The sequence below is a fragment of the Rhineura floridana genome, chromosome 2 (assembly GCF_030035675.1).
Source record: "Rhineura floridana isolate rRhiFlo1 chromosome 2, rRhiFlo1.hap2, whole genome shotgun sequence".
Lineage (NCBI taxonomy): Eukaryota > Metazoa > Chordata > Lepidosauria > Squamata > Rhineuridae > Rhineura > Rhineura floridana.
This window is the reverse complement of record NC_084481.1, coordinates 165,658,424-165,686,178: the sequence shown is the minus strand read 5'-3', so window position 1 is coordinate 165,686,178 and position 27,755 is coordinate 165,658,424. Positions and strand designations below refer to the sequence as shown.

At 40.1% G+C, this 27,755-nt stretch overlaps 1 protein-coding gene across 7 annotated transcripts in view; it reads left to right on the top strand.

Moving 5' to 3' along the window:
* Positions 1 to 27,755, top strand: part of TMEM62 (transmembrane protein 62) — a 46,799-nt gene that overhangs the window by 13,212 nt on the left and 5,832 nt on the right. For all 7 annotated transcript variants that reach the window (XM_061611266.1, XM_061611265.1, XM_061611269.1 and 4 more), the window contains 8 exons: positions 12,287 to 12,411; positions 12,545 to 12,667; positions 19,131 to 19,286; positions 19,744 to 19,903; positions 22,089 to 22,202; positions 22,658 to 22,742; positions 24,856 to 24,960; positions 25,995 to 26,113. In XM_061611266.1, the coding sequence (XP_061467250.1) occupies positions 12,287 to 12,411; positions 12,545 to 12,667; positions 19,131 to 19,286; positions 19,744 to 19,903; positions 22,089 to 22,202; positions 22,658 to 22,742; positions 24,856 to 24,960; positions 25,995 to 26,113 (987 nt within the window). The remainder of the gene's footprint in view (positions 1 to 12,286; positions 12,412 to 12,544; positions 12,668 to 19,130; positions 19,287 to 19,743; positions 19,904 to 22,088; positions 22,203 to 22,657; positions 22,743 to 24,855; positions 24,961 to 25,994; positions 26,114 to 27,755) is intronic.

The window sequence follows — 27,755 nt, the reverse complement described above, 5'->3', positions numbered from 1 at the left end:
CCACATATAACGCATTGCAGTAGTCTCACCTAGAGATTACCAGGGTGTAGACAACAGAGGTTAAGCTATCCCTGTCCAGATATGGGTGCAGCTGGGCCACCAGTTGAAGCTGGTGGAAGGCACTCCACACCACTGAGGCTGCTGGAGCTTCAAGTGACAGTAATGGATCCAGGAGTAGCCCCAGGCTAAATACTTGCTCCTTCGTAGTCCAAATCTCTGGATGACCCCACTCAGTGGTACTCAGTGGTTTTACATAGATTTTAGCTAGGAGGGAGAAAGATATCCCTACACAATCCTTAAGATCCTTTTCCAAGGCCCTGCTTTGTGTGCCCCACCAGGTAAAGTGAGGTGGGTGGCCACTAGAGAGAGGACCTTCTCTCATGGTGACACCCTGGCTATGGAATTCATCTGGTACCCTCCTTATGCTCTTTTTAGTGCCATGTTTCAGGCCTTTTAAACAACTTGTCTGTGTGTGTGTGTGTTTTTAAGAACCCCTTTCCCCAAATAAATGTTTTATTCTATAATTTGAGCTACTGCTTTTTTTTTTATTTTTCCTCTGCTAAAGAGGAAAGCTCATATGCTGCATTCTAATGTTATTTATTTTAACTATTGTATTTTGTATTTTAATTGCTTTGGGATGTTTCATGGGAAATTATTCATAAATGAAATAAATTATAATAATATAGTATCTCATACTTCATGCTATGACCTGTGTAAAGAACAGGGCTCCTTGTCATCCCCAATCAACTCCCTAGTGCAGCTGAGGGAGCTTGTTTTTCTCCATCTGTAGGAAGTGGTTTGGATTCAAAGTTTCCTCCGAACAGAGCATTTTTCCTCTTCCAAATGGACTTAAAGGGGGCTTGCTGTAACCACAAACCAACTGATAGGTGGTTACAGCAAGTCTCTTTGAAAGGGCACTTACACTGCCAATCAGTGCACCTTCAAAGGAGATAACTGAAATTGCTGACCAGCTAATTGGAGAATGAAAGAATCAAGGATCTGGCCTACTGGCCCAATCTAGTTCCCCACCCCAGTTTTAACAGTTGGCTTCCATTGAGAAAACATCACTTAAATATCACAGGCAATTAACATTCCTTTGTCTAGTCCAAGACTCTGGACAGGTTTTGCCTTAAGGCAAAACCACAGTGATAGTCCTATTTATAGAATCTTTTGGATTTGGTAATTACTGTTTTTGTATATTTTGTACACTTCCAATGTAGATTGTAATACTCATGGTACATGATTTCCATTTGCCAACACAAACTGTTATGTTTAAGTCATAGTACAACTTTATATGAAGGATATTCTAATGGAAGTTGGTACTAGGAGCGGCAGAGTTTCTAGTGGGAGTTCCCCCACCCCCAAATGCAAATAGCAGGCACTAGGGGCTTGATCTGGATTGGGACCATGCCACGTAGGGGAGCTTTTACCCTTTGCCCCCTGTGGTGGTTCTTATCTGCATTGGGACTCCCGTGCCAGCAATTTACTTTGCCAAGAAAGGGTCCATTTGTTTTAGTGAACACTTTTTTGGTAATGCAATTTGCAGGTCTGGCGGGCCTGAGAGAGATTGGGACCACAGCAGGGGGCAAAGGGTTAAATCCCCTGTACTCTCATGCTATGTTCCTGGTCTGGATTAAGTCCCCAGTGCCTGCAATTTTCAACTTTTCCCCTCTCTTTGCAGGCAACATGGAAGTTGAAAGGGTGGGTTGGTGAGAGGTTCCAAATCCCAAATTTGGTGATTAGGGCAGCTAGCTCTACATCCAGAAGGGCTTTGGACACCTAGCTTACACAGAAGAGTAGTCTAAAGGAACACCAGATTTCCTTATAGGCTTCTTATTTGACCTTCTTCCTTGTTTATTACCTGCTTGTTGACAACAATTTGCAGTATGGCATGGGGAAAAGTCCACTGTTCCAAGAGAAAGGACCACTCTGCATGTTCTCTGGAACATGGCTTACATGTTATACAGTTTTATTTTTCCAAACTTGAGCATTGGGATTTTAATGACAAAAAGAACAATAACAAATAATTCAGAAATATCCACTCACAGAACCCAAACTTCTGGAATGGCTGTTGATAAATACCTCTTGCAACTTAATCTGATGCATGTTTTACTTAAAATTTTATTGTTATATGCCTTCAAGTCAATTATGACTTATGACGACCCTATGAATCAGCAACCTCCAATAGCATCTGTTATAAACCACCCTGTTCAGATCTTGTAAGTTCACGTCTGTAGCTTCCTTTATGGAATCAATCCATCTCTTGTTTGCCCTTCCTCTTTTTCTACTCCCTTCTGTTTTTCCCAGCATTATTGTCTTTTCTAGTGAATCATGTCTTCTCATTATGTGTCCAAAGTAAGATAACCTCAGTTTCATCATTTTAGCTTCCAGTGATAGTTCTGGTTTAATTTGTTCTAACACCCAATTATTTGTCTTTGTCACGGTCCATGGTACCCACAAAGTTCTCCTCCAACACCACATTTCAAATGAGCGGATTTTTCTCTTAACCACTTTTTTCACTGTCCAATGTTCACATCCACACATAGAGATCGGGAATACCATGATCTAAATGATCCTGACTTTAGTGTTCAGTGATACATCTTTGCATTTGAGGATCTTTTCTAGTCCTCTCATAGCTGCCCTTCCCAGTCCTAGCCTTCCTCTGATTTCTTGACTATTGTGTCCATTTGGGTTAATGACTGTGCCAAGGTATTGATAATCCTTGGCGAGTTCAATGTCCTCGTTGTCAACTTTAAAGTTACATAAATCTTCTGTTGTAATTACTTTAGTCTTCTTGACGTTCAGCTGTAGTCCTTCTTTTGTGCTTTCCTGTTTCAACAGCATTTGTTTCAAATCATTACTGGTTTCTGCTAGTAATATGATATTGTCTGCATATCTTAAATTGTTGATATTTCTCCCTCCAATTTTTACACCTCCTTCATCTTGGTCCAGTCCTGCTTTCCATATGATATGTTCCGCATATAGATTAAACAAATAAGGTGATAAAACACACTCCTCTCTGACACCCTTTCTGATTGGGAACCAATCGGTTTTTCCTTATTCTGTCCTTACAGTAGCCTCTTGTCGAGTATAGGTTGTGCATCAGGACAATCAGATGCTGTGGCACCTCCATTTCTTTTAAAGCATTCCATAGTTTTTCATGATCTACACAGTCAAAGGCCTTGCTGTAATCTATAAAGCATAGGTTGATTTCCTTCTGAAATTCCTTGGTCCGCTCCATTATCCATCGTATGTATGCAATATGATCTCTGGTACCCCTTCCCGTTCTAAATCCAGCTTGGATGTCTGGCATTTCTCACTCTGTATATGGTAAGAGCCTTTGTTGTAGAATCTTCAACATTATTTTACTTGCATGGGATATTAAGACAGTAGTTCAATAATTACTGCATTTCCTGGGATCCCCTTTCTTTGGAATTGGGCTGTATATTGAATGCTTCCAATCTGATTTAGAATGGGCATGCCGGGCATTGGCAGCCAAACCTAAGGATGGAGCCCCTCCGAGGGCCATTATAGTTTGCTTCACACAATATACTAAAAAGGAAGAGCTTATGTCACGAATGAGGAAGTTGAAGGAATTAACATATAATGGACAGACCGTGCTGACATTACATGATCTCTGCCCTGAGACACTGAAACGACGAAAAGAGTTTCGCCCAATCACAGCAACATTACAACAGGCTAGTATAAAATACCAATGGGGATTCCTTTTTAGACTGATAGTCATTCATAATGGCCAACAACTCACCACAACATAGCTTAAAAATGCTCTACCCTTCCTCACTGCCTGTGGCTTGGAATGGCCAGAGAATCTAGCAATGGAGAGTGAGGAGGATGCAGACATAGAGAATATCAGGCAAAGCTAAGCTCAGAGATGGGAAACCAAACGTCCCAAAACAACATTCAAGACATGCAACACCTTAGCAAAGCACTCTTCACGACTGTCAATTTGACGTGGTGATAGCACCCCAACACCTCATAAAATACCTAATTCTGTTCTTCTCACAACAGTGCTCTTATACACTCTTCCCCTGATTTGGCAAGTGAATTAGCATCAGCGGGCAAAGTGGCTCAGACTGGATTACTCTCCTTATTGGAAGACGAATTGTTAAATTTGTCAGCAAGCTTTCCTACAACACAAACAAAAAAGATTCAGGAGCCATCAGGTCCCTTAGACTCTACTCTTCAATCTATTCTGGACCCACCTGATCCTTTGCCTCCTCAAGATAAGAAGTTTCTGACTGATTTGGCAGATAACTTCCCTACTGAGTGGTGGCTTTATATGTTAGCCAAGGATATTGACCATATTAAAAACTTTTTGGCATTAACCAATAAATGTCTAACTACACTGGTGGAAATTAGTAGGAAAAAATCTTTTTCGTCTTGCCCTGTATCACAGGGCACCCAAACATGTAAAAAACCAGTGATAGCTAGCTATCCAGGAAAGCTAAAAAATATAAGACCCAGATTATCGAGGATATCTACACGGAGGAATAAAGTTAACAATATTAAATTGAGCAAGAACGTTAAACATCCGAAATTCCAGCGATATAGGAAAATGAATTTTACTAAACTGTTTAAAGCACTAGAAGCCTCCTCTCTTTCAAAGAAGATTGAGAGAATATATCCTGTTTCACAACCCCTCTCTAGAGAGGATGTCACAGTTGTTGCCTCTAGAGAAAATGACAAAGTTGCTTCGACCTGTCCATCATCCTTTAGGTCCTCTTTCTCTTTACCAACGACCACCCCACTACAACATCACACCCCTGAGCAGCAAATACCTTGGCCTCCTGTTTCTAATGATATTGTACTCAAGCAGATGTGAACTATTGCTCCTACATGGCAATTAATTCTTAATCGCCGGAAGCTGGTGCTATTAAATTACCCTAAACCTTGGGGATGTATTACTCAAAAAGATTGTAAAACTCACCTCTTGGGAATTCTCGGAAGTGTTTGGCCGGGTTTTTTTCTTCTTCAGGACATAGATCATGTGGAATATCTTTATTATAATTTGACCACAGCTCGTACTGTTGTGTCTTTTAATTCACATGAAAAAGCTGGGTGGCTATTTCAACACAAATGGTCTTTGGAACTACTTGATATAGAAATTATGAGATTTTTTGAAAATATAGCCCCTGCGCAGCCCCTTGTTAGTGGCATTTGTAAGACAACTCAGCGGCTAGCAATAACATCAGAACCAGCTGTTGTTTGGGATTTAATCGACCTGGATTCCGTACATGATGCTTTTTATCCTCTAGGCTTTCAATCTCAGTTATCGAACCCTAGGAATGATAAATGTGAGGAGGATTTTTGTTCATTGAATCTGGCACTGCCTGTAATTAATGATCATACTACTGTTTTGTCCACAGCAGATATTAACTTTAAATTTTCCAATATAATTCAGGTGTCCGGAGGGAATGATTGTCCAGCTACGTTTTCTACTATGACAGTACCGCCTAGTTTACCATCTTACTGGACTGATAGGGGGAACCTGGACAATGATGAAGTAGACCCTCCTCAAAAGGCTGGTTCCTTTGGAGGTTTTTCTTTAAACCCTAAACAAATACACCTTTCGAATGTATGCTGTTTGGACTCTAGTTTAGAACGAATTGAAGTCTTGCCAGACGAATCTTCTGTGATTATTAATACCAGATTAATGCCAGATCTAGCGCCCCTAAGTTTTGCCTCAGTGGCTCGATTGACAAAACCTTGACTACAAGTAACCCCTGAGAATAAGGGAAAACAACCATCTACATGGGTGAATGAGAAATTAACAGAGGGGTTTCAAGGGGCGGCAATTGGTGTTTTGGAGGGGCGAGGGAGATAAGGTCCTGGGAGACAATTATTTAATCGAACTAAGGGGAAATCCAGCAGAATATTGATAACCCCTAAGTTGTCTCCCAACTCAGATAACCTGGATAGCCTTGGTGACACTTCCCCCGGGCTGAAAATGCTGCTTGTGAATGCCAGGTCAGTGAATGGTAAATCTAATGCTATTCAGGAATTGATTCTGGATGAGCACGCTGACCTGGCGTTGGATGAAGCTGGGGGGGGGTTACTCTCTCTCAGCTTTGTCCTCCTGGTTTCTCTGTTCATCAGCAGCCCAGACCTGGGGGACGGGGAAGTGGAGTTGCAGTGGTTTTTTGAAATACCATCCACCTAGCCAGGCATCCCCTCCCACAGTTCTCAGGGTTCGAATGCGTTTATTTGAAGGTGGGTGCCCAGGACAGAATAGGGATTCTGTTGGTGTATCGCCCACCCCGCTGACCAACTCTCTGCCTTCCTGAGCTTACTACGGTAGTTTCGGGTTTGATATTGGAGTCCCCAAGGCTTGTAGTCTTGGGTGACTTCAATGTCCATGCTGATGTTGCCCTTACTGGAGTGGCTCAGGATTTCATGGCCGCCATGACAACCATGGGTCTGTCCCAAATAATTTCTGGCCCCACTCACGCTGCTGGTTATACTTTGGACCTTGTTTTCTGTATTGGACGGGATGTTGGTGATCTTGGTGTGGAGGAACTTTCATTAGTTCCATTGTCATGGACAGATCACTACCTGGTTAGGTTCAAACTCACTGCAACTCAGAACCTCTGCAGGGGTGGGGGACCGATTAGAATGGTCCGCCCCAGGAGACTGATGGATCCAAATGGTTTTCTGACGGCTCTTGGGGTTTTTCCTGTCACTTCGGCAGGTGATTCTGTCGAAGCCTTGTCTGACCTTTTGAATGAGGAAATGACCAGGGCGGTAGACACAATCGCTCCTAAGCGTCCCCTTTCGCGGATTGGAACCAAACCTTCTCCTTGGTTTACTGAAGAGTTGGTGGTGATGAAACGCGAAAGACGAAGACTAGAGCGACGCTGGCAGAAAACTCGGAGCGAATCTGATCGATCATGGGCTAGAGTCTATTTAAAGACTTATTCCGTGGCAGTGCGGGCTCAGAAGAAATCTTTCTTCTCTGCCTCCATTGCATCTGCTGGATCTCGTCCGGCGGAATTGTTTCGAGTGGTCAGGGGGCTCTTAAGTTCTGACCCCCATGAACTCGATGCTGACCACTCAGCAACCCGCTGTCACAAATTTGCGCGATACTTCGCAGATAAAATTGCTCGGATTCGTTCTGACTTGGACACCAAACTTGATACAGTCTTGGTGGATGTAACTTTGGCCTCTGCTTGCTTAATTAAAATGGATTCCTTTCAGCTTGTTCAACCCGAGGATGTGGACAAAATCCTTGGAGCGGCGCGCCCGACCACCTGTATGTTGGATCCCTGCCCTTCCTGGCTTATAACAAATGCCAGAAGGAGACTGGTTGAGTGGGCCAGGGAAGTGATTAATGCCTCTTTACAACAAGGCAGAATGCCTCCTAGTTTAAAGGAGGCAGTGATTAGACCATTGTTGAAAAAATCCTCCCTGGACCCCTCATTATTAAGTAATTATTGCCCAGTCTCCAACATTCCTTTCTTGGGCAAGATAATAGAACGAGTGGTAGCCGCCCAGCTCCAGTGCTTTTTGGATGAGACGGACTATCTTGATCCATTTCAGTCTGGCTTCAGGCCCGGCCATGGAACTGAGACAGCTTTGGTCGCCTTGGTAGATGACCTCCGCAGGGAACTGGACAGGGGGAGTGTGTCCCTGTTAGTTCTACTGGATCTCTCAGCTGCTTTCGATACCATCTACCATGGTATCCTGCTGGGTCGCCTATCTGGGATGGGACTTGGAGGCATGGTGCTACAATGACTTCGATCCTTCCTAGAGGGACGGACCCAGAGGGTGGTTATGGGGGATGCCTGCTCGACCTCTTGGCCTTTGACCTATGGGGTCCCCCAGGGTTCAGTTCTGTCCCCCATGTTATTTAATATCTATATGAAACCGCTGGGAGAGGTTATCCGGAGTTTTGGGGTTCGGTGCCACCAATATGCGGATGACACCCAGCTCTATTTCTCCTTTCCACCTAATGATACCAAGGAAGCTGTCCAGGTTCTAAACCGATGCCTGGTATCAGTGATGGACTGGATGGGGAAGAACAAGCTGAAACTAAATCCCGACAAGACAGAGGTGCTCCTTATCAGTCGTAAGATGGATCAGGGAATAGGGATTCAACTTGTGCTGGATGGGGTAACACTCCCCCTGAAATCATAGGTTCGCAGTCTGGGAGTACTCCTGGACTCGGCTTTGAGCCTGGAGGCCCAGGTCTCTGCTGTGGCCGGGAGTGCTTTTGCTCAACTAAGATTAGTTCGCCAGTTGCGCCCGTTCCTTGACGTGCCAGACTTGACTACGGTGACACATGCCTTAGTTACATCCCGATTAGATTACTGTAACGCGCTCTATGTGGGGCTGCCCTTGAAGACTGCTCGGAAACTTAAATTGGTACAAAGAGCTGCTGCCAGAATGTTAATTGGAGCTGGGCCCCGAGAACATACAACTCCTCTGTTATACCAGCTCCACTGGCTGCCAATTTGTTTCCGGGCACAATTCAAAGTGCTGGTTTTGACCTATAAAGGTTATCTGTTAGATCGTGTCTCCCTCTATGAACCTATCCGGACTTTAAGATCATCTGGTGAGACCTTACTCACTATTCCATCTTTTCCGCAAGTTCTTCTTGCTAAAACACAGAATAGGGCCTTTTCGCTGGCTGCCCCCAGATTGTGGAACTCCCTCCCCAGTGAGGTTCGATTGGCCCCTTCGCTTTTGTCTTTTCGTGCCCAGGTGAAGACTGTTTTATTTAGACGAGCTTTTAACTGAAATTGACAAATATTTTTATTTTCTCTTGATTTTTAATCATTTTAAACGTCTTAATCTGTATGATTACTGTTTTAATTGTTTATGGTTCTTAATTGTAAGCCGCCCTGAGTTCTCCGGAAGTAGGGTGGGGTATAAATATTATATAAATAAATAAAAGTAAACAGGACATGGATCATCTCGGACTCACCATCAGACAAAGTTACTGACTCAGAACCACAGTAGCTGGTGGTGAATGCTTTTTTCTTGTTTGTTTGTTTAATTTAACATATTTTAGATTTTAAATTTTTGAAATGGGAACTGGAAAAAACAGTGCGAATGGATTTCTCTTCACACACTGATTTAATTAGATTTAATATAGTTTATCCGGAGGAGAGAGGGTGCTTTTTTTTTGGATCATTATAGCTATACAGCGCTTATTAGTTTTCTTTCTTTCAAGGAGTCTTCCCCTTATAATTTGCACACAAAGATGTGTGCAAGGTTTAATTTTGGAGCATGTGCCATGAGGCACACACTCTGGCTGGGTTATAGACCTATGTCAGATTGGATGTTTTGGGTTTAGGATGGTTCTTAATATTTTTACATTTTTGGTTACTATGGGGTTTGTTGAGGGAAGTTGGGAAATGTTGGGAGGGAGGATTAGAAAAGGGGCGGCAGCCCAAAGGCACACATTTCTGTTATGGCAGAATCCAAGCTTATTTTCTTCAATTAGGAAGAATTATGACGGTAATATTTTATTTATAATATATACATGGATGATTCAGACAAGTTAAAAATTGTTACACTTAATGCTAAGGGTTTAGGCCACGACTTTAAAAGGAAAAATATTACAAGTTATGTAAAAAGAATGTTTCCTTCAGTACTTTTTTTTTTACAAGAAATTCACAATCCAAAGCCAAAGGAAGCTTTGTTAAAGCATGGATACTTAGGTAAACAATTCCTGGCTGCTAGAACATCAAAAACACAGGGAGTTGCTATAATTTTTAGGTGCAATTTCCCTTTTATGGTTCAGAAGATTTGGAGAGATCCAGAGGGACATTTTCTTTTTGTAGCAGGATTGTTTGAGGGCAAGGAACATTTAACCTTTGGTACAGTGTACACTCCAAACAAAGGGCAGATAATTTTTTTTAAACGGGTTCTTAGAAAACTTTATAAATTTCAACTTGGTCAAGTAGTTATGGGAGGTTACTTTATTGACGCAGTACATACTCCCACTTGCAGGAGGGGATGTGCCTCATTGGGGACTTACCATCACATGTGGAGGGAATATGCTCGAGTGAAGCCTTTCTGGACCCGAGTCTTTGAGGAAATACAACACATAACAGTCTCGGTTCCAAAGAGGACCCCACAACTCACAGTTGTGAATCTTTTTGTAGGGGCCAATAAAGATCTTTTAAAAAAATCTCTTATAGGCTATTTACTGATGGCCGCTAGGATCACAATTGCAACTTATTGGAAGGATTTAATTGAGGCCACCTTGGAGCATTTGCATCGAAAGGTTTGGTACCTGGCTTTTTTATTTATTTATTTGTTTGTTTGTTTGTTTATTATTTGATTTATATCCTGCCCTTCTTCCCAGCAGGAACCCAAGGCGGCAAACAGAAATGCTAAAAACACTTTAAAACATCATAAAAACAGACCTTAAAATACATTCAAACAAAATAACGTTAAAAACATTTTTAGAAAAAAGCTTCAAAAACATCTTTAAAAAAGGGTTAAGAACATATTATTTTTAAAAAAACGTATTAACAAGCAATTCTAACACAGACGCAGACTGGGATAGGTCTCTACTTAAAAGGCTTGTTGAAAGAGGAAAGTCTTCAAAAGGTGCCGAAAAGATAGCGGAGATGGCGCCTGCCTAATATTCAAGGGGAGGGAATTCCACAGGGTAGGAATTTTTTATGGAAAAATTAACAACTAAACTCTGGCTGGCACAAGGTATAACCAAAACAGACAAATGTTTAGATACATGGAACCCGTTTGTAGCATACATTAATCAAAATGAACAGGGTAAAAAGCCACCCTCATATTACACTCACATTTGGAACGCCTAAGAGTTGTGGTGGTAACTTTGAGTTGTTTAAGATTTTATTAACTCATCATTGATATTTGTTTTTTGTCTTTTTATTTATGTTGTGTAAATGCTTTGGCAAAGATCCTTTATTATTCATAAATAATTGATATGGAGACAGAATGTCAGTAAAATTTATTTTCTAGAAAGTGCTAGGATGGGCAAGGGTGGGACAGGGTATGTTGGGGGGGAAGAGTTAGTTGTGAGATATACTTTATGTTTTTCTATTTCCAACAGTTGTATTGGCAATGGAATATGCTTAATTTGAAAATCAATTAAAAAATTAACTAAAAAATATATCTAATCAATTTGATTCCTATATTGATGATTTGGTGATGTCCACATGTATAGTCATCATTTTGGTTGGTCAAAAAATGTGTTTGCAAGAAACAAATTATTGGCTTCACAGAATTCAATACTTCTTTCTCCTGCTTCATTTCTATCTTCCTAGTTCTTCTCTGTTCCCTACTTTTGCATCCCAGTCCCCCATGATTATCAGCACATCTTGTTTTGAGGTGTGATCAATTTTTTCCTGTACTTCTGCGTAAAATCTCTCCAATTCCTCTTCTTCCGTGTTTGCTGTTGGAGCATAGACTTGGATGATGGTTATGTTGATAGGTTTCCCATTAAGTCTCATTAATATCACTTGCTCAGACCTTGTGTTATAGTTCCTAATTGCTTTTGCTACATCACTTCTCACTATTAAAGCAACCCTATTTCTTCTTAATTTCTCATTTCCTGCATAAAATATTTTGTAGTTGCCTAACTGAAAGTGCCCCATTCCTGTCCATTTTAATTCACTCACACCAAGTATTGTAATGTTGATGCGTTCCATTTCTTGCTTGACAATTTATAACTTTTCCTAGTTCATGCTTCTCACATTCCATGTTCCTATTGTGTACGTCGTACAACTCCGGACTCTCCTTTTGCATCTGTGCGCATCAGCCTCTGGACTTCCTTTCAGCTTTGATCCAGTGGCGTCATTAGTCACAGTGCTACTTGTACTTGTCCATTGTTTTTCCCTAGTAGCTCAGTGAGTGCCTTCTGTCCTGGGAGTGTCATCTTCCAGCACTATCTCGTGTTGCATTTTAGGTACTCTGTTCATAGGGTTTTTGTGGTAAGAGGTATTCAGAGGTGGTTTACCATTGTCTTTCTCTGAGTCTGGTGTCTCAGCTTTGACCATTCTGCCTTGGGTGCCCCTGCTAGGAGTCTAGCCTCTTGGTCTAGACTCCTGATGGCATTGCTCTCAGCTTCTTCAGCACTCTGAAACCCCCTCACCATGTTAATGTGTGCATCCTAAAGGGGGTACTTAAACGTAAGTCCCACTAAATTCAGTAAGACTTAACTTGTTAGTGTGGGTACTTAGGACTGTAGCCTTGATAATACAAAAACTTTGCATTATGTTGAAGTCTTGGTAGCCAACATGCTGCTAAAACTCTTGCAGTTGTTCTTTCATTTCAGATTAAAATGCAAGAACTGGCTGCGCTGGCTGCAGAAAGTCATGGCAGTAACCATACCATTTGGTTTGGTCATTATCCCACCTCAGCAATCATTTCTCCGTCTCCAGGAATACGAATGACAATGCGGTAATATTTATTTTCTTTGGTGCAAATGTATTTAGTAACTAGGAATGTTAATATTTTTTACTCATTATTGTTAACTGTCTATAAGCTACTATTTCTTCTCCAAAATCAACAATAATCATTACATTTTTATTAGCTCTGCCACAGCATATTTGTGTGGGCACTTCCATACATTGGGTGGTCTGATGCCAGTCCTACATACTCGTCACCATCATGGAACTTTAGAACTGGAGCTGGGAGACTGGAAAGATAGTAGGAAGTAAGTAAATAACCCAGTGCAAGAGTGATCCTAATTGTGTGTGTTGGCTATTTTCAGTACTATTCTTATAGCAATGTAAAATCAGTATAAGAATCTTTTAGTTTTTTTATTGAAAAGATTACTGATCATCTGCTTATATATAAGAACAGTGTGCATGCCATGTTTTAGAACTAGGGTTCTCAAATTATTAGGCAGCCTCCCATAGATGCTTAGGAAAGAGAAGAAACTCCCTCTAGATGCTTAGGAAAGAGAAGATATAGAATTTGTGTGGGTCAACAAAGTCAATGGACAATTGTTATCATGATTACTGTTGATCCCACACATCCAAAAGATCTCTCACACACTTATCACAGGCTTACTTTTATATATCGCCCCCTTCCTGGACACCAGAGTACTTTGCAGACAGAAGAAAGAGATCCTCAGATCATGATGAATAATTCATAATTGAAAATATCAACCCAGTACTTAGTGAAAAGCGGGAAGAGGGAGGAAGAAAGGAGCCATAACCTGCTTACATTGTTTTTATATTAACATTTTAAAATTAATTTAATCATACATGACTATATATGCCTATGTCTCTCTTGGGGACAATCATGTTCTGTAGTTTATTGTTTGTTGTTTTAAAAAAACTAAATTAAAAAATATATGTTTAAAAAATGTCAACCCAGTGTTCAGCAGCTGTGAAAAAGGCAAATTCCACGTTAGGGATCTTTACAAGTATTTGCATATCACCTCCTCCTCTAGAATGCACACCTTAATGTGGTGAGGGGGTTTGAGAATGTCAAAGAAGCAGAGAGCACTGCCGTCAAGAGTCTAGACCAAGAGGCTAGACTCCTAGCAGGGGCACCCAAGGCGGAATGGCCAAAGCTGAGACACTAGACTAAGATGCATCCAGACTCCGAGGAAGGCAATGGTAAGCCACCTCTGAATACCTCTTACCATGAAAACCCTATGAATAACACGAGATAGTGCTGGAAGATGAGACCACCAGGTCAGATGGCACTCACTGAGCTACTGGGGAAGAACAGAGGACAAGTACGAGTAGCAGCGTGACTAATGACGCAGCTAGGTCAAAGCCGAAAGGAAGCCCAGGAAATGAAAAATTAAGAAGAAATGGGGTTGCATTAATAGTGGGAAGTGATGTAGCAAAAGCAATTAGGAGCTATAACGCAAGGTCCGAGCGAGTGATATCAATGAGATTAAATGGGAAACCTATTAACATAACCATCATCCAACAGCAAACGCAGAAGAATTGGAAAGATTTTATGCAGAAGTACAGGACGAAACTGATCGCACACCAAAACAAGATGTGCTGATAATCATGGGGGACTGGAATGCAAAAGTAGGGAACAGAGAAAAACTAGGAATTGTGGGGAAATGGGGCTTAGGAGATAGAAATGAAGCAGGAGAAAGACGTATTGAATTCTGTGAAGCCAATAATTTGTTTGTTGCAAACATTTTTTGAGCAACCAAAAAGACAACTGTACACGTGGACATTACCAAATGGTCAATATAGGAATAAAATGGATTCTATAATTGGTAGTATTTATTTATTTATTTATTTATTGTGCTTTTATACCGCCCTTTAGCAATAAGCTCTCAGGGCAGTGTACAACAATAAAAACAGGTTAAAATACAAGTGAGTATAAATAAAATGCACTATAAAACATATGTGAAAACAAGATTGCAACAAAAAAAAATTAAAATTAACATTTGAAATTTAAAATTTAAATTTAGAAAGCCTGGGCAAAGAGGTAGGTCTTTACCTGGCGCCGAAAAGATAACAAAGAAGGCGCCAGGCATATCTCGTCAGGGAGGTCGTTCCATAATTCGGGGGCCACTACTGAGAAGGCCCTAGTTCTAGTTATTGCTCTCCGGGCCTCGCTATGCGTTGGGACCCGGAGAAGGGCCTTTGACGTCAAGCGCAGCGAGCGGGTAGATACATAGCGGGAGAGGCGTTCCGCCAGGTATTGCGGTCCGATGCCGTTAAGGGCTTTATAGGTAAGAACCAACACTTTGAATCTGGCCCGGAAACATATTGGTAGCCAGTGCAGTTGGGCCAGAATAGGTGTTATATGGTCAAATTTCTTTGTCCCAGTAAGAACTCTGGCCGCAGCATTCTGCACCAGCTGAAGTTTCCGAACCATCTTCAAAGGTAGCCCTACGTAGAGTGCATTACAGTAATCCAATCTAGAGGTTACCAGAGCATGGATAACTGGCGAGGTTCTCCCTGTCCAGGTAGGGTCGTAGTTGGGCCACCAGCCGAAGCTGGTAGAACGCATTCCGTGCCACCGAGGCTACCTAGTAGAAGGTGGAAAAGTTTCATACTTATGTGAAAACAAGACCAGGAGCAGACTGCGGTACAGATCATGAACTGGTCATATCAAAAATCAGAATAAAGCTAAAGAAGAAGATACAAAGCAATCATAATGCCAAAAGACAATTTAAATAATATCCCAGAAGACTATAAAGATCAAATAAGGAAGAGATTTGAGGCTTTAAACTTAGTTGACAGAGAACCAGAAGAACTATGGATTGAAGTCAGAGACGTTATCAGGGAAGAATGCAAAAAGACAATACCTCTAATTAAAAAGAGAAAGACCTCAATGGATGACTGAAACAACCCTTTAAATGGTTAAAGAGGGAAGGAAAGCAAAAGGAGATAAAAACACGGTTAGAACCCTGAATGAAACTATACAGCGACTAGTACGTAGGGACAAAGAGAACTGTTACAATAGTTACTGTATAGAAATAGAAGAAGACAACAAAAAAGGTAGAACAAGAGCCCCATTCCAAAAGATTAGAGAAATTAAAGGGAAATTTAAACCAAGGGCAGGGACAGGGGAACACACGGACTGAGATAAAATAAAAGGAAGATGGAAGCAATACACTGAAGAACACTATAAAAGTGATGCAAGGATGACAGATTCATTCATGGAGGAACCATATGATGAAGAACCAGAAATTTTAGAATGCGGGGTGAAAGCTGCTCTTAAAATATTTGGAAGGAAGAAATCACCAGGAACAGATGGCATACCAATAGAGTTGCTACAAGCTACTGAGACCAAATCTGTCCAAATTTTGACAAGAACTTGTCAACAAATATGGCAAACAAAACAGTGGCCTACAGATTGGAAGCATTCAATATATAGCCCAATTCCAAAGAAAGGGGATCCCAGGAAATGCAGTAATTATTGAACTACTGTCTTAATATCCCATGCAAGTAAAATAATGTTGAAGATTCTACAACAAAGGCTGTTACCATATATGGAGTGAGAAATGCCAGACATCCAAGCTGGATTTAAAACAGGAAGGGGTACCAGAGATCATATCGCAAACATATGATGGATAATGGAACGGACCATGGAATTTCAGAAGGAAATCACCCTATGTTTTATAGATTACAGCAAAGCCTTTGATTGTGTAGATCATGGAAAACTATGGAACGCTTTAAAAGAAATGGGGGTGTCACAGCATCTGATTGTGATTGTTTTGATGCTCATCCTATACTCTGGACAAGAGGCTACTGTAAGGACAGTACATGGAGGAACCTATTGGTTCCCAGTCGAAAAGGGTGGGAGACGGGTGTATTCTATCACCTTATTTGTTTAATCTATATTCAGAACATATACAGAAAGCAGGATTGGACCAAGATGAAGGAGGTGTGGAAATTGGAGGGAGAAATATCAATAATTTAAGATACGCAGACGATACCATTCTACTCTAGCAGAAACCAGCAATGATTTGAAACGAATACTGATGAAAGTTAAAGAGGAAAGCACAAAAGCAGGGCTATTTCAAGAAGACTAAAATAACAACAGACGATTTATGTAACTTTAAAATTGACAACGAGGACATTGAACTTGTCAAGGATTATCAATACCTTGGCACAGTCATTAACCAATATGGAGACAATAGTCAAGAAATCAGAAAAAGGCTAGGACTGGGGAGGGCAGCTATGAGAGAACTAGAAAGGTCCTCAAATGCAAAGATATAACAGTGAACTATAGTCAGGATCATTCAGACCATGGGATTCCCAATCTCTATGTATGGAAGTGAAAGTTGGAAGTGAAAAAAGTGGATAAGAGAAAAATCAACTCATTTGAAATGTGGTGTTGGAGGAGAGCTTTGCACATACCATGGACTGCAAATAAGACATATAATTGGATGTTAGAACAAATTAAACCAGAACTATCACTAGAAGCTAAAATGATGAAACTGAGGCTATCATACTTTGGGCACATCATGAGAAGACATGATTCACTAGAAAAGACAATAATGCTGGGAAGAAGTAGAAAAAGAGGATGACCAAACAAGAGATGGATTGATTCCATAAAGGAAGCCACAGAACTGAACTTACGAGATCTGAACAGGTGCTATTGGAGGTCGTAATCTACTTCAAGGCATATAACGACAACAACAGATGGCTTTTAAATTGGAATAGATAAATTCATGGAGGATAAAGCTAAAAGTAACTATTAATCATGATGGCTGTGTGTTACTTCCAGGATTCCAGTTGCTGGGGAACAGTTGGAGAGGGCTATTGTTATCAACTTCTGCTTGGCATTTGGTATATCATTTGGGAAAAAGGATGCTGAACTAGATATATTTGGTTTGATCAGCTCTTCATGTGTTCTTATGCATATCATGTGGTCTTCCATATTTGTTTTTCTAGCTGTTGCCAGAACTGTGATTGGGTCTTGTCAGGCATTTGTACTATACTCATTAACTTCATTGCAGTCAAAGAGTTTTATTATTGATGTTGAATTAGGAAGGCTTGGTAAAACACAGGTTGCAAATGCCTGCCTTTTGATCACAAGAAGAACAACCAAACTTTGTCTAGGGAGTTTCTTGTGCTTTTAAGTCATTTCCTATGCAGTTCCTGAGCAATCCATGATAGAGAATTCTCCACACGCTCTCCACCTATCAAATTAATTTTCTGATATCATGACAAAAATGTGCGAGCAACACCCTGATCTCTACAGTGGACGACCACTTGAAAATTGCTGAGGGTCTTGGTAAACCACTTAATGATTTTTCTGCCTGTTGTAGCAATTGTGATTGCATAGAATTCAAACTGTAATACAACAAAATATCAGAAATAAAAGAAGTTATAAAAATACAACAAAAATAAATATAAATATTAAATAAAAATCAATATAAATATTCAGTGCTGTCTCCCATCTTTAACCACAAATCCATAAACATGGCACGGACCACCTGAGTGAAGCTCTATGGTTTGGAAGCTCCTTCTCTAGAGTATTCCAAGATAGTCTGGAGAATTTTAGGCTGGATTTTAAAGAGCATGAAGAGAGAGCACTTGTGGCTTTCATAGATGTGACCTACCTGGGAGCAAAAAATGACTATTTTCAAGATAAACTCTGAGAAATGCCTTGTTTTTACCTGAAGTCTCAAGACAAAGTCGGAAGATTTTCAGCTCATGTGTATGAAACTACAAGAAACTCTGTTTCTTTCAGCTCATGTCATCACCGATGACAAGGGACTATTATCCAATAATATGACAGGAACTAGCCTATGACACTTTCACAAGCATATTCTAAACAGCACTGTACACTGAAATGGTTCTGCTAGATGGAGACAGAATTGCATTTTATGAGGAATAATATATGTGCTTGAGACAATGGGATAGTTTACAAATGGAAGTGAGAGAAGACAAATAGATTCTGTACAGTTAAAAGAGCAATAGTTGTGCATTTGGTTGTACTTTAAAGGTCTTTTGTGATGGCTAGGTTAAATATAGAGCATTGGCCACTCATGAAATGTAATGATAATGAAGATAAGCTTGTCTACGAATATTGCTGTTTAGAGGTTTAATGACAGAGAACACATTTAGAAACAAAATACATTTTTCCTCTGTTTTCTATTGGCTAGTAGCAGTTGGGAGGAGGCAGCACTTTCCTGACTTCCTGTCACCGGCGTTGCTGTGGCTTACCCAGAGGGAGAGGGCATGGTAGTAATGGAGCATCAGACTGGCTCTTCCAGTGCATTTTTTACTGTGCTACCGCCTCACCTCTCTCTCTTCCTATAAGCCACAGCGACGCCAATGACAAGAAGTCAGGTAAGCACCCCCACTGACCACTATTGCTATAAACTTTCCATAATCTCATGTTCAAAAACTGAATGTAGGGAACTCTAAATGTTTAATATATGCAAACTGCTGAAACAACATCAGTATTTATATTTAAGATATCACACTGCTCTATTAAGTTCTCACTTTTTTAAAAAAAAAAGTTGCCTGTTTGATAACTATAAATGAAGAAAGTTTGACTGGTAGAAGACAGTCAATCAGGCTATAAACTTTTCATCTTCCAGGAAAAAAAATGGATTAAATGGAAGCAAAGGAAAAATCAATAAAACCATATCATCAGACAATATAAATCTTCTGTCATTAAGATGTTCTTTGTTAACTAAAAAGGTATTGTTTTTAATTGTTGGCCATCAGGTACCGGATCCTTGCTTTTGATCATGATCTCTTCAGCTTTGCTGACTTGAAGTTTGAGGAGTGGCCTGTGGTTCTTATCACCAATCCCAAATCATTCCTTTATAGTAGTGCTGCTCATGAACCACTGCAGAGAATCCTTCACTCTACGCATATAAGGTAATCTGATGTAGTTTGAGACTTCTGAATTTTTTAAAAAATGTTTTCTTGTCCGTATGTGACTGAGTCAGTGTTTGCATATTCAGACATTAACACAGCAAGCGCTCTCAGTTTCAAAAGCATTGTAAAAGACTGTTCAATAGGCCATACTGCATCTGCTGATATATGCTTTAACCATGTATTAAAATAAGCCTTTTAAGTTATTTTAAAACTGATTTTTAAAGAACCATCAAATTCTACAGCAAAGTGAATTCTTATTTCTGATTCCAAAGACTGTCATGTTCACCCTAAAGTTATTTTTACCTGAACTCCTTCCTTGGTCATCATCAGGAGATAAGCACTATAGTTAGTATGCCTTAATTGGGGATCATTTATACATAGTGACTTTTATTTTAACCTTAATAACGGTGATATCTTAACAAGTCCCATGACATACTGGTTTATTATTTTTAATTAGGATTTTGGCATTCTCTCCTTCTTCTATCAAGTTTGTCAAGGTCAGTGTTGATGGCATTCATCTGGGGGATGCTGTTCAGGTGTCTGGACCTCTCTATGTACTGAAATGGGACCCACAAAACTACAGTGAAGGGTTTCATCATATAGATGTGACAGTTCAGGTGAGCTCTTTGCTGCTGCTTATAATTTTATCATACATTTTATAGCTTTCAGCTACTAAAAACTGTATTTAAGAGTTGTTGTTTTTAAACTTGGAAGAGCTCGGTCATTCCCTGATCATCCGTAACTACTCGTTGAGTGATCCTGGGCGAATTATTATGTCTCAGCCTCATTAAAATGAGAACAGTGCAGATACCACAGAATTGTTCTCGATGTGAGAGGGAAAATATAATGTTGTTTGTATATTATATGCTTGGTTTTCCAATATTTATGTCACTCACTAGTAGCATAACCAAGAAATGGAACTCAAGATGGAGCTATGCAAATAGAATCAGTCTTAACTCTAATGCTGCAGAGGCTGTGAGTGGGTTTAGCCCTCACATCAATAATGCCATTGAATTAGAGCCAGAGATCTTACTGATTATTGCTAATTGTTGTTAACGTGGTCCTGAGCTGTATAGGGCCATATTTATCTGAGAGACCACCTCCACCATAGTCTTTATGATCTGAGGGCTAGAAATTATTTATTTATAAATGTATTTCTATGCTGCCACTTCATAAAAGATCAGGGTGGTACCCAAAAATAAAAATACTCTCAAAACCCATGCCCATCCTGGGTGTGGTGAACACTTCATTGCGTAATAGAATGGACCCTGCTGCCTTGAAGGAGGCAGTGATGCAGTCACTCCTGAAAAAGCCCACTCTGGACCCAAAGGTTTGGTCACTAATAGACCTTTTTTGTGTTGACTGATTGAGAGTGTGCTGGTGGTTCAGCTGCAGACTCTCTTGGATGAAACTGATTATCTTGACCCATTCCAGTCTGGGTTATGGGACAGCTTTGGAACAGAAGCAGCACTGGTCTCTGTGATGGATTATCTTCTTCAGAAGAAGAACAGGGAATGTGTGACTGTTGGTTCTCCTGGATTTCTCAGTAGCTTTTTTACTGTTGATCACAGTATCCTCCTGGACTGCCTCCACAGCTGGGAGTTGGGGGCAACATTTCACCATTGCTTCACTATATATGGAATCAGTTCCACAGAGTACTACTAGGTGACTATGCCTCCCCCGATACAGATCAAGTCCATCTTTTATGATCTGCCAAGGAGACTCTGCTGGTTATCCACAACCAGTGGATTGTCACTTGGTGACAATGTATGAGCAGACCATCTTGGTGATAGCACCTACTCTCTGGAATGCCTTTTTACTGTTTTTATGTAAACCACTTAAAGATTCTTATTATATTAAGCAGTATAAAAACGTTTATATAAAAAAATTAAGAAATCATCCAGCAGTGAAGGAGTAGGAGTGGTGAAGACTGGCACAGCAGTGACACTGCCAAGAGCATCAGCAGTATCCAGGGGCCAGGGCTGAAAGCAGTGGCAACTCCTCACCACCTCTCAGTAAAGGAGTAGTGCTGGGCTGTGTGGCTGAAGCCACCACCATCTTATTTTACCTAGAATGCGTCTGGGCCAAATGCATCATCACAAAGCGATACTACATTGGTGGCAGGACCTTGAGACATTCTGCTGAAGTAAGATTGTGGCTGCTTCAGCCATGTGGGCCAGTGCTCCTCTCAGTAGCATCCCTAAAATAACACAGTAGGGCCCCACTTTTTGGCGTTCCCCTAATATGGCGGCTAAAATTAGAGTAAGGCCCCACTCATACAGCACTTGTTCCGCTTTTACGGTGTTTTTCGGGCATCGGGTGCCATTTTATTGAAGGAATTCCACTTTTCGGCGGGTTTTGCTTTTAGGCGGGGGTCTGGAATGTAACCTGCTGTATGTGTGGGGCCCTACTGTAAAATGCTATTAATAATAGGTGCCAATGTGGGCAATGGTAGACCCTCTTGAGTGCTTGGGCTTTGGCACTTGTTCAAGAGTGCCATGCCTGCTTTGAGTGTATACCCTTTAACTTTCTTCTACAAGAGTGAATGACAACTACATGGGGGGGGAAATAAAGTAGTGCACTTTGGGATGAGGGTGAAGCCTAGTCTCCATCCATGACATGTGGTGTCCAAGTGCTCACTGACTATGATCCCATGGTCCTTGCAATATATACACTGCCACTCTCACAAGCACATGTGCACAGATACCATACCCCATAATGACAGGCACTAGTAATTGTATTAGTAGTTTTGCTATCATATACTTAAAAGTCTTGTTTACTCCTTTGTGTTCCCATATTTAGGATGCCAGTGGTAGGAGTGCTACTCGGCTTCATACATTTGCTATGGAAGAAAACCTTTCTCTCACATTTGACCTTCTGGCATCTTGGCTGCTTCTTACTGACCTCTACATATGGGTGATTATTCCAGAGAGGGGCAGAGTGGGTGGGTGTGAGAAAGTTGACAGGATTTTATTTAAAACTTTTTGTTAAACAGCTGCTTTTTATAGTTCATAGCAGTTAATTAATTGAAAAGATAATAAAATCAGCCAAAACAATGTAAAAAATAAAATGTTACAGAATAGCCACAGAAACCAAATGCCTGTTGCAAAAGGAAAATTTCACATAATTTTAAGAACCCTTGGGACCTTATTTAAAAGAAGAAAAGATTGACACTCATGGAAAACTTCATGATGTTGGATTCGACCTTTGCTGTCTGTGTGTGATCTCATTTCCCTTTTGGTCCCTTGGCATTTTTGGTCTATTGCCTCCAGTTATTCCAAATATGGGTAAATGCATTTTAGTCTCCCACCTTATTGACCCTGTTTGCTTTGCTAGGTATAAAATATTTTTGGTATTTTTTTCTTTTTCAGCCTCGAGTAGTGTTTGCACTATTGGTTGTGGTTCACATTGCCTTGTTGATTATTTTCCGGTATCGTAAAAAACCTACACTTAAAAGTAAGAGTAATTCTTTTCCTTAAACTCAATTTAGATCTTTCCCTTCCTTACTCTTTTTCATTAAGTGAATGATTTAAATTAAACAAAATACACAGATGTGATCTTCAGGAGTTAGCTCTTAGCTAGGGTTCCCTCCCACCTTTTTTTTTTTTAGTATTATAATCTGTGTAACCCTGAGATACTCAGTATTTGGGGTATGTTGTTGAAAAATAACTGTTTTTAAAAGATACAGCTAAATTTTGTTCCATACCTTTCTTGGAATGGTTGATACACCAGAGATCCAAACTTACAGTAAATGTGTAGTTGTTCAGCCCCAGCCTCACCAGATCAGATTCTTATGTTAACTCCTTAACCAATAACTGCCCCTTATCCAGCCTTTCTTTTTGAGGAAAGATTATGGTTAGTTATTCTGCAACCTCTGTTGCAATAAGGTGTTTTTTAAAACTCTTGTACCAAAGGCTGGGTGGCTTAAAATGTATGGAATGTTAATGACTTTGTGAGAGTACAGCACCCTTCATGACCTTGACTGTGAATTGTTGGAACTAGGAAATGTTGGGACTCAGATACCTGTATGACTGCCTGCTTCCTTATATATCTGCCTAGTCTTTGGGGTCATAGAGGATGCCCTTCTCACATTGCATAGTTCTCTGACACAGCATATATGGCAACTTTTGAGCAGAGCCTGGAAAAGTTACTTTTTTGAACTACAACTCCCATCAGCCTAATCCAGTGGCCATGCTGGCTGGGGCTAATGGGAGTTGTAGTTCAAAAAAGTAACTTTTCCAAGCTCTGCTTGTGAGAGGGTGTTCTCAGTGGTGGCACCTCTACTCTGAAATGCCTTCCCCTTGCAGGTGCAAGTAGCACCAACACCAATAGAGTTGCGACACCAGGTAGAAATGTGGCTATTTATCTGAGTATTCGACTAAAGTCATGTTGTTAGTATATTGTCTGGGGTTTTTTAAATTAAGCTGTATTTAAATAAAATATTGTTTTATGGTATTGCTTTCAGGCTTCTCACTCTGGGATTGTGCAAACAATGAACAGTGATAATTTAAATAAAATTACTGCATTCGTTAGACACTGCTAGAGTTATTCTGCTTCTTGATAAAAAGTCCCAGGAAGCAGTGATCTCTCAGTATCTTGCCTTGTGGCCAAGAAGTCAAATGAAATCCTGAACCAAAACAAAAAATGAGCCTTTATTTTTATTTTTCTTGAATATGCACAGTAGTTTATTTGAAAGTATATAGCTCTATTCAGGCATCTACCCTTATGTAATTATGATTCCATGAGGGGACAGAGAGCAGCTCTAAATCAAGCACAGAGCCTACTTGTATAGAAGAGGCTCCCCACTTTAGAACTTTCCTCTCCAATGCCTGGAAGGCAATAGAGTGGGATAATGGGGACATGATAAAGAGGGCAGGTCCATAAAAGGTGGCCCCAATCTCTTCTCTCTGCTACTCTAATCACATGAGGGACAATGCCCAAATAAGGCTTTTGTTGAACCTGAACCAGAACAGCATCCTAAAAATAATAATCAAGTTACCAGTTCATTAGTCAAGTCAAGTAATAAGAGTTTGACTTCAACAACAACAACAACGATATAGTGAGTAATACAATCACTAACCCCCAACCAGAGTGAATCATGATAATCCTAAGGATCTAGGAGGTGTTCACCCATTCTGGGTTGTGCTTAAAGGACTACGAAGCAGCAGACAGGACAAAAGCTTGCTGCTGTAACAGGTAAGGACATCGTTCACTGTAATTAAAGTCAAAGTTAATATTGCATGTTCTAGTTACTTTGATTTCAAGCACATTTCAAGTACTTACTGGTTACAGTTGATACTTAGTTCAATCTAGTTAGACCCAGAATAGGGTGCAGAACATCCTTCATAGATAAAATTTGGTGAATTTTACATATTTAAATGCTGGAGTGTATATTATATATATGATGTGTACTCTGGTTTGAAAATGCAACCATCTCAAAGTTTTCTTGCAGAAGGTCTTGTTCAGTGAATGAATTTGCCCTTTGATGGTGCTGTAAAATGCTTACCTATTTGTGTTTTCAATAGTAGTGGGCAATTTTTAAAAAACTAAAATTATATTTCCCTTTTAGAACCTATGGGCATGGCAATCCGGGCCTCTTTTTCTCTCCACATTCTGAGCAAAACCAACTTTTTCTATTACTCGTTTCTGCTGCTGAGCTTGTATACTACTCTGGGTAAGATGCAAACAACACTCAAAAATAGACATTGTGAGTTCATGGGTGTGCCAGTAGAGTTTCTAGCTCAAAATCCTCGAACATGTTGTCTTTCACTAACAGTTCCTTTTTTTATAGGACTCTAAATTGAAAATTTAAATCATGAATTTGCATTCTGTAAAACTGATAAATCAAACATGAGGCAAAAAAACTTACATAAGGTACCAAGGTCTGTGAACAGAATGGTTTTGAACAGACTTGTGGACTTCAGGAAATAATGAACTTGACATTGCATATCAAATAAGGGTATTTTAAAATTTGGCAAGCTATAAATTTTCAGTGACAATCCCAATATATCTGTGTAAGGCTTCTGAAGGACATCAAGCCACTCCTTGTCCTACTATATAACCACCAGCATTGCACAAAACAAAGAGATGAATGACACCTGAGTTTATGTTCACTTATAAGTCAGCAATGCAAAACCATTGTGCACTTTTCAACCCTTATTACTATTTTCTACCGTTTAAGATTTAGATCTAATTCAGCAAAGTTCTTTGCAGATCCCCTCCCCGGCTTTCCAATATCTCCCATTTTATAGAAGAAGACGGAGCTTTGAAAGACTTCCCTACAGAGTCTATTACAGCGGTGGGATGGAAACACAGGTTTCTCAGATCCAAGTCCACCTTCCTGGCTATTGGCTCACAGCAGCACTTAACAAAATGTCTGAGTGTAACAATTTTAATTTAATTAATTTAAAAGACTCCCACCTTTCCATGTACAGTTCAAGGAAGCTAACAGAAATCCTAAAATAAAATAAAGTTCCATTTTCTGTGTAAGTTACAAATCCTACACATTGAATATGTTGCTGCTCATCAGTGACATTACTGACAGTAATATCTTACATGGATATCTTTTTTTTGTCACCATGACTGGTTTTAAGTGATACTTGGACAAACAAGTAATTTTCCTTAATACCAGGCAGCTATTTTAGAGCTAGACAGGGCCAATTTGTTCTTATAATCACATTCAATATAACACACTTTTCTTCCCTACAGGGCCCTGGTTTATTGGTGAGATTATAGATGGTCATATGGGCTTCTGCTTTTCCTTTGGGGTAATTGTTGATGGCTGTTTATTTGAAGGCAGTACAACTTTCCTTATTGGAACTCTGCAGGTAGGATTATCAATACACTGGTTAACAAACAGATACTAGTTTGATGTTTTTCCAAATATTTTCAGAATTTGAAATAAAATATACTGGGAGGAGTTGACCTAATATTTTGATGATAAATGAATGTGATATGTTTTAAGCAATAAATATATTCACTAATAGGCAAAAAAAACCTTGCGTTTTAAGAGCATACCTATAGCCAACAGATATTTCTATCAAACTTTAAAGAACAGGGAAATTGGGCAGCTATAGTGAATCCACCAGGGGAGTAGGAGACCTGACCTCCTCTCTGAGATATTGTACTGCCCTGAAAATTTGTCAAAATGCAAACACAATTTGAGTTGCTGTTTCACAGTCCAATCTACTTCCTGTGTGGCTTGGAAGAATTTGGTAATATGTACCTCTGAGCATATGATGAGTTGTGGCAGCACCTGCAATCAGGGCTACATTTCCAAAGATGGAGAATTACATTTTTGTATGTTTGTTTATGTTCTTACTTTGCATCTTTCCTGTGTTACTACTGTTTTTACAGAGAACCTAACCTAGAAAATTTACTTCTCTCATTATTCATCCTAGAAATCTGTGTCAAATTTATTTTCATTACTTTCAAAGCCTTTTTATTGGTCAGTGTCATATGATGAAGACAGCCTTTTGTGTTTCCAACTGGAGGTTATGTTCTATTTCAATTTTGGGTGCATTAACAGTTGAAACTGAAACTGCAGTTTGATGTAGAATCAGACTGATTGCAATATGTTACTACTTAAGCAATGCATCTAGTTGTCGGAAAAAACAAACTTGGCCTGCCCAAGATGCATGTGTCCCTTAAGGAAAGGTGGGCATGGTCAATTAAAAACATAGGGCACACCTAGAATTTTGCTAGAATACATTTCCCTTCCCAGTGTGCAAACTGAGGCACCCTTATGTCTGCAGAATAGTCTGTGCCATTATTCCACAATTGTTTTTGGAGGTTTTTTTAGTGTAAGTTATGCAAAGTCTTGCTGTACTTCACATATTAACAGAAACAGAAGCAACAGAAAATGATTTACTATAGGAAACCACTAGAATTGCAAAGTTAATCAAACATACTTAAAGTGACTTTCTGAACTATATCAATTATCTTAATATTGTTGCTTCCTCCCTGCTAAAACAAGATCAGCACAGCACATGTCTTGGTTTCTGTTATTTGGGCTGATTGCAGGTGTTGCCACCACTCACCACATACGCTCAGAGGTACGTTACCAAATTCTTCCAAGCTACAGAGGAAGTAGATTGGAAGGTGAAACACCAACCCAAATTGTGTTGTATAGTGAGTGAAGACTCACTATAACACACTAGCAGACAGAGATTAGCTGAGCTAAGGCTGGAAAATGGCTATGGACAAAGGCAGGAGCTAACTTGGGAGGACAGGAACAAGCAGCCCAAGTCTTGACTCCTCTGTATCCCTGCCTTCAGACACTAGGTGGTACTACAGCCCACTTGATGGCTTGCTACCTGAGGAAAATCTATGTCGGCTAAAATTGTGGTATCATTGCCTGGAGAAGACTGAGCATTTTGAATTTCCCAGTAGACAGGAGCCTTTTCTACCTGCCACCAGACAATAGACCCCCTCTAACTTTTCCTGTCCTTCTGGTTTTAACTCGGTCGC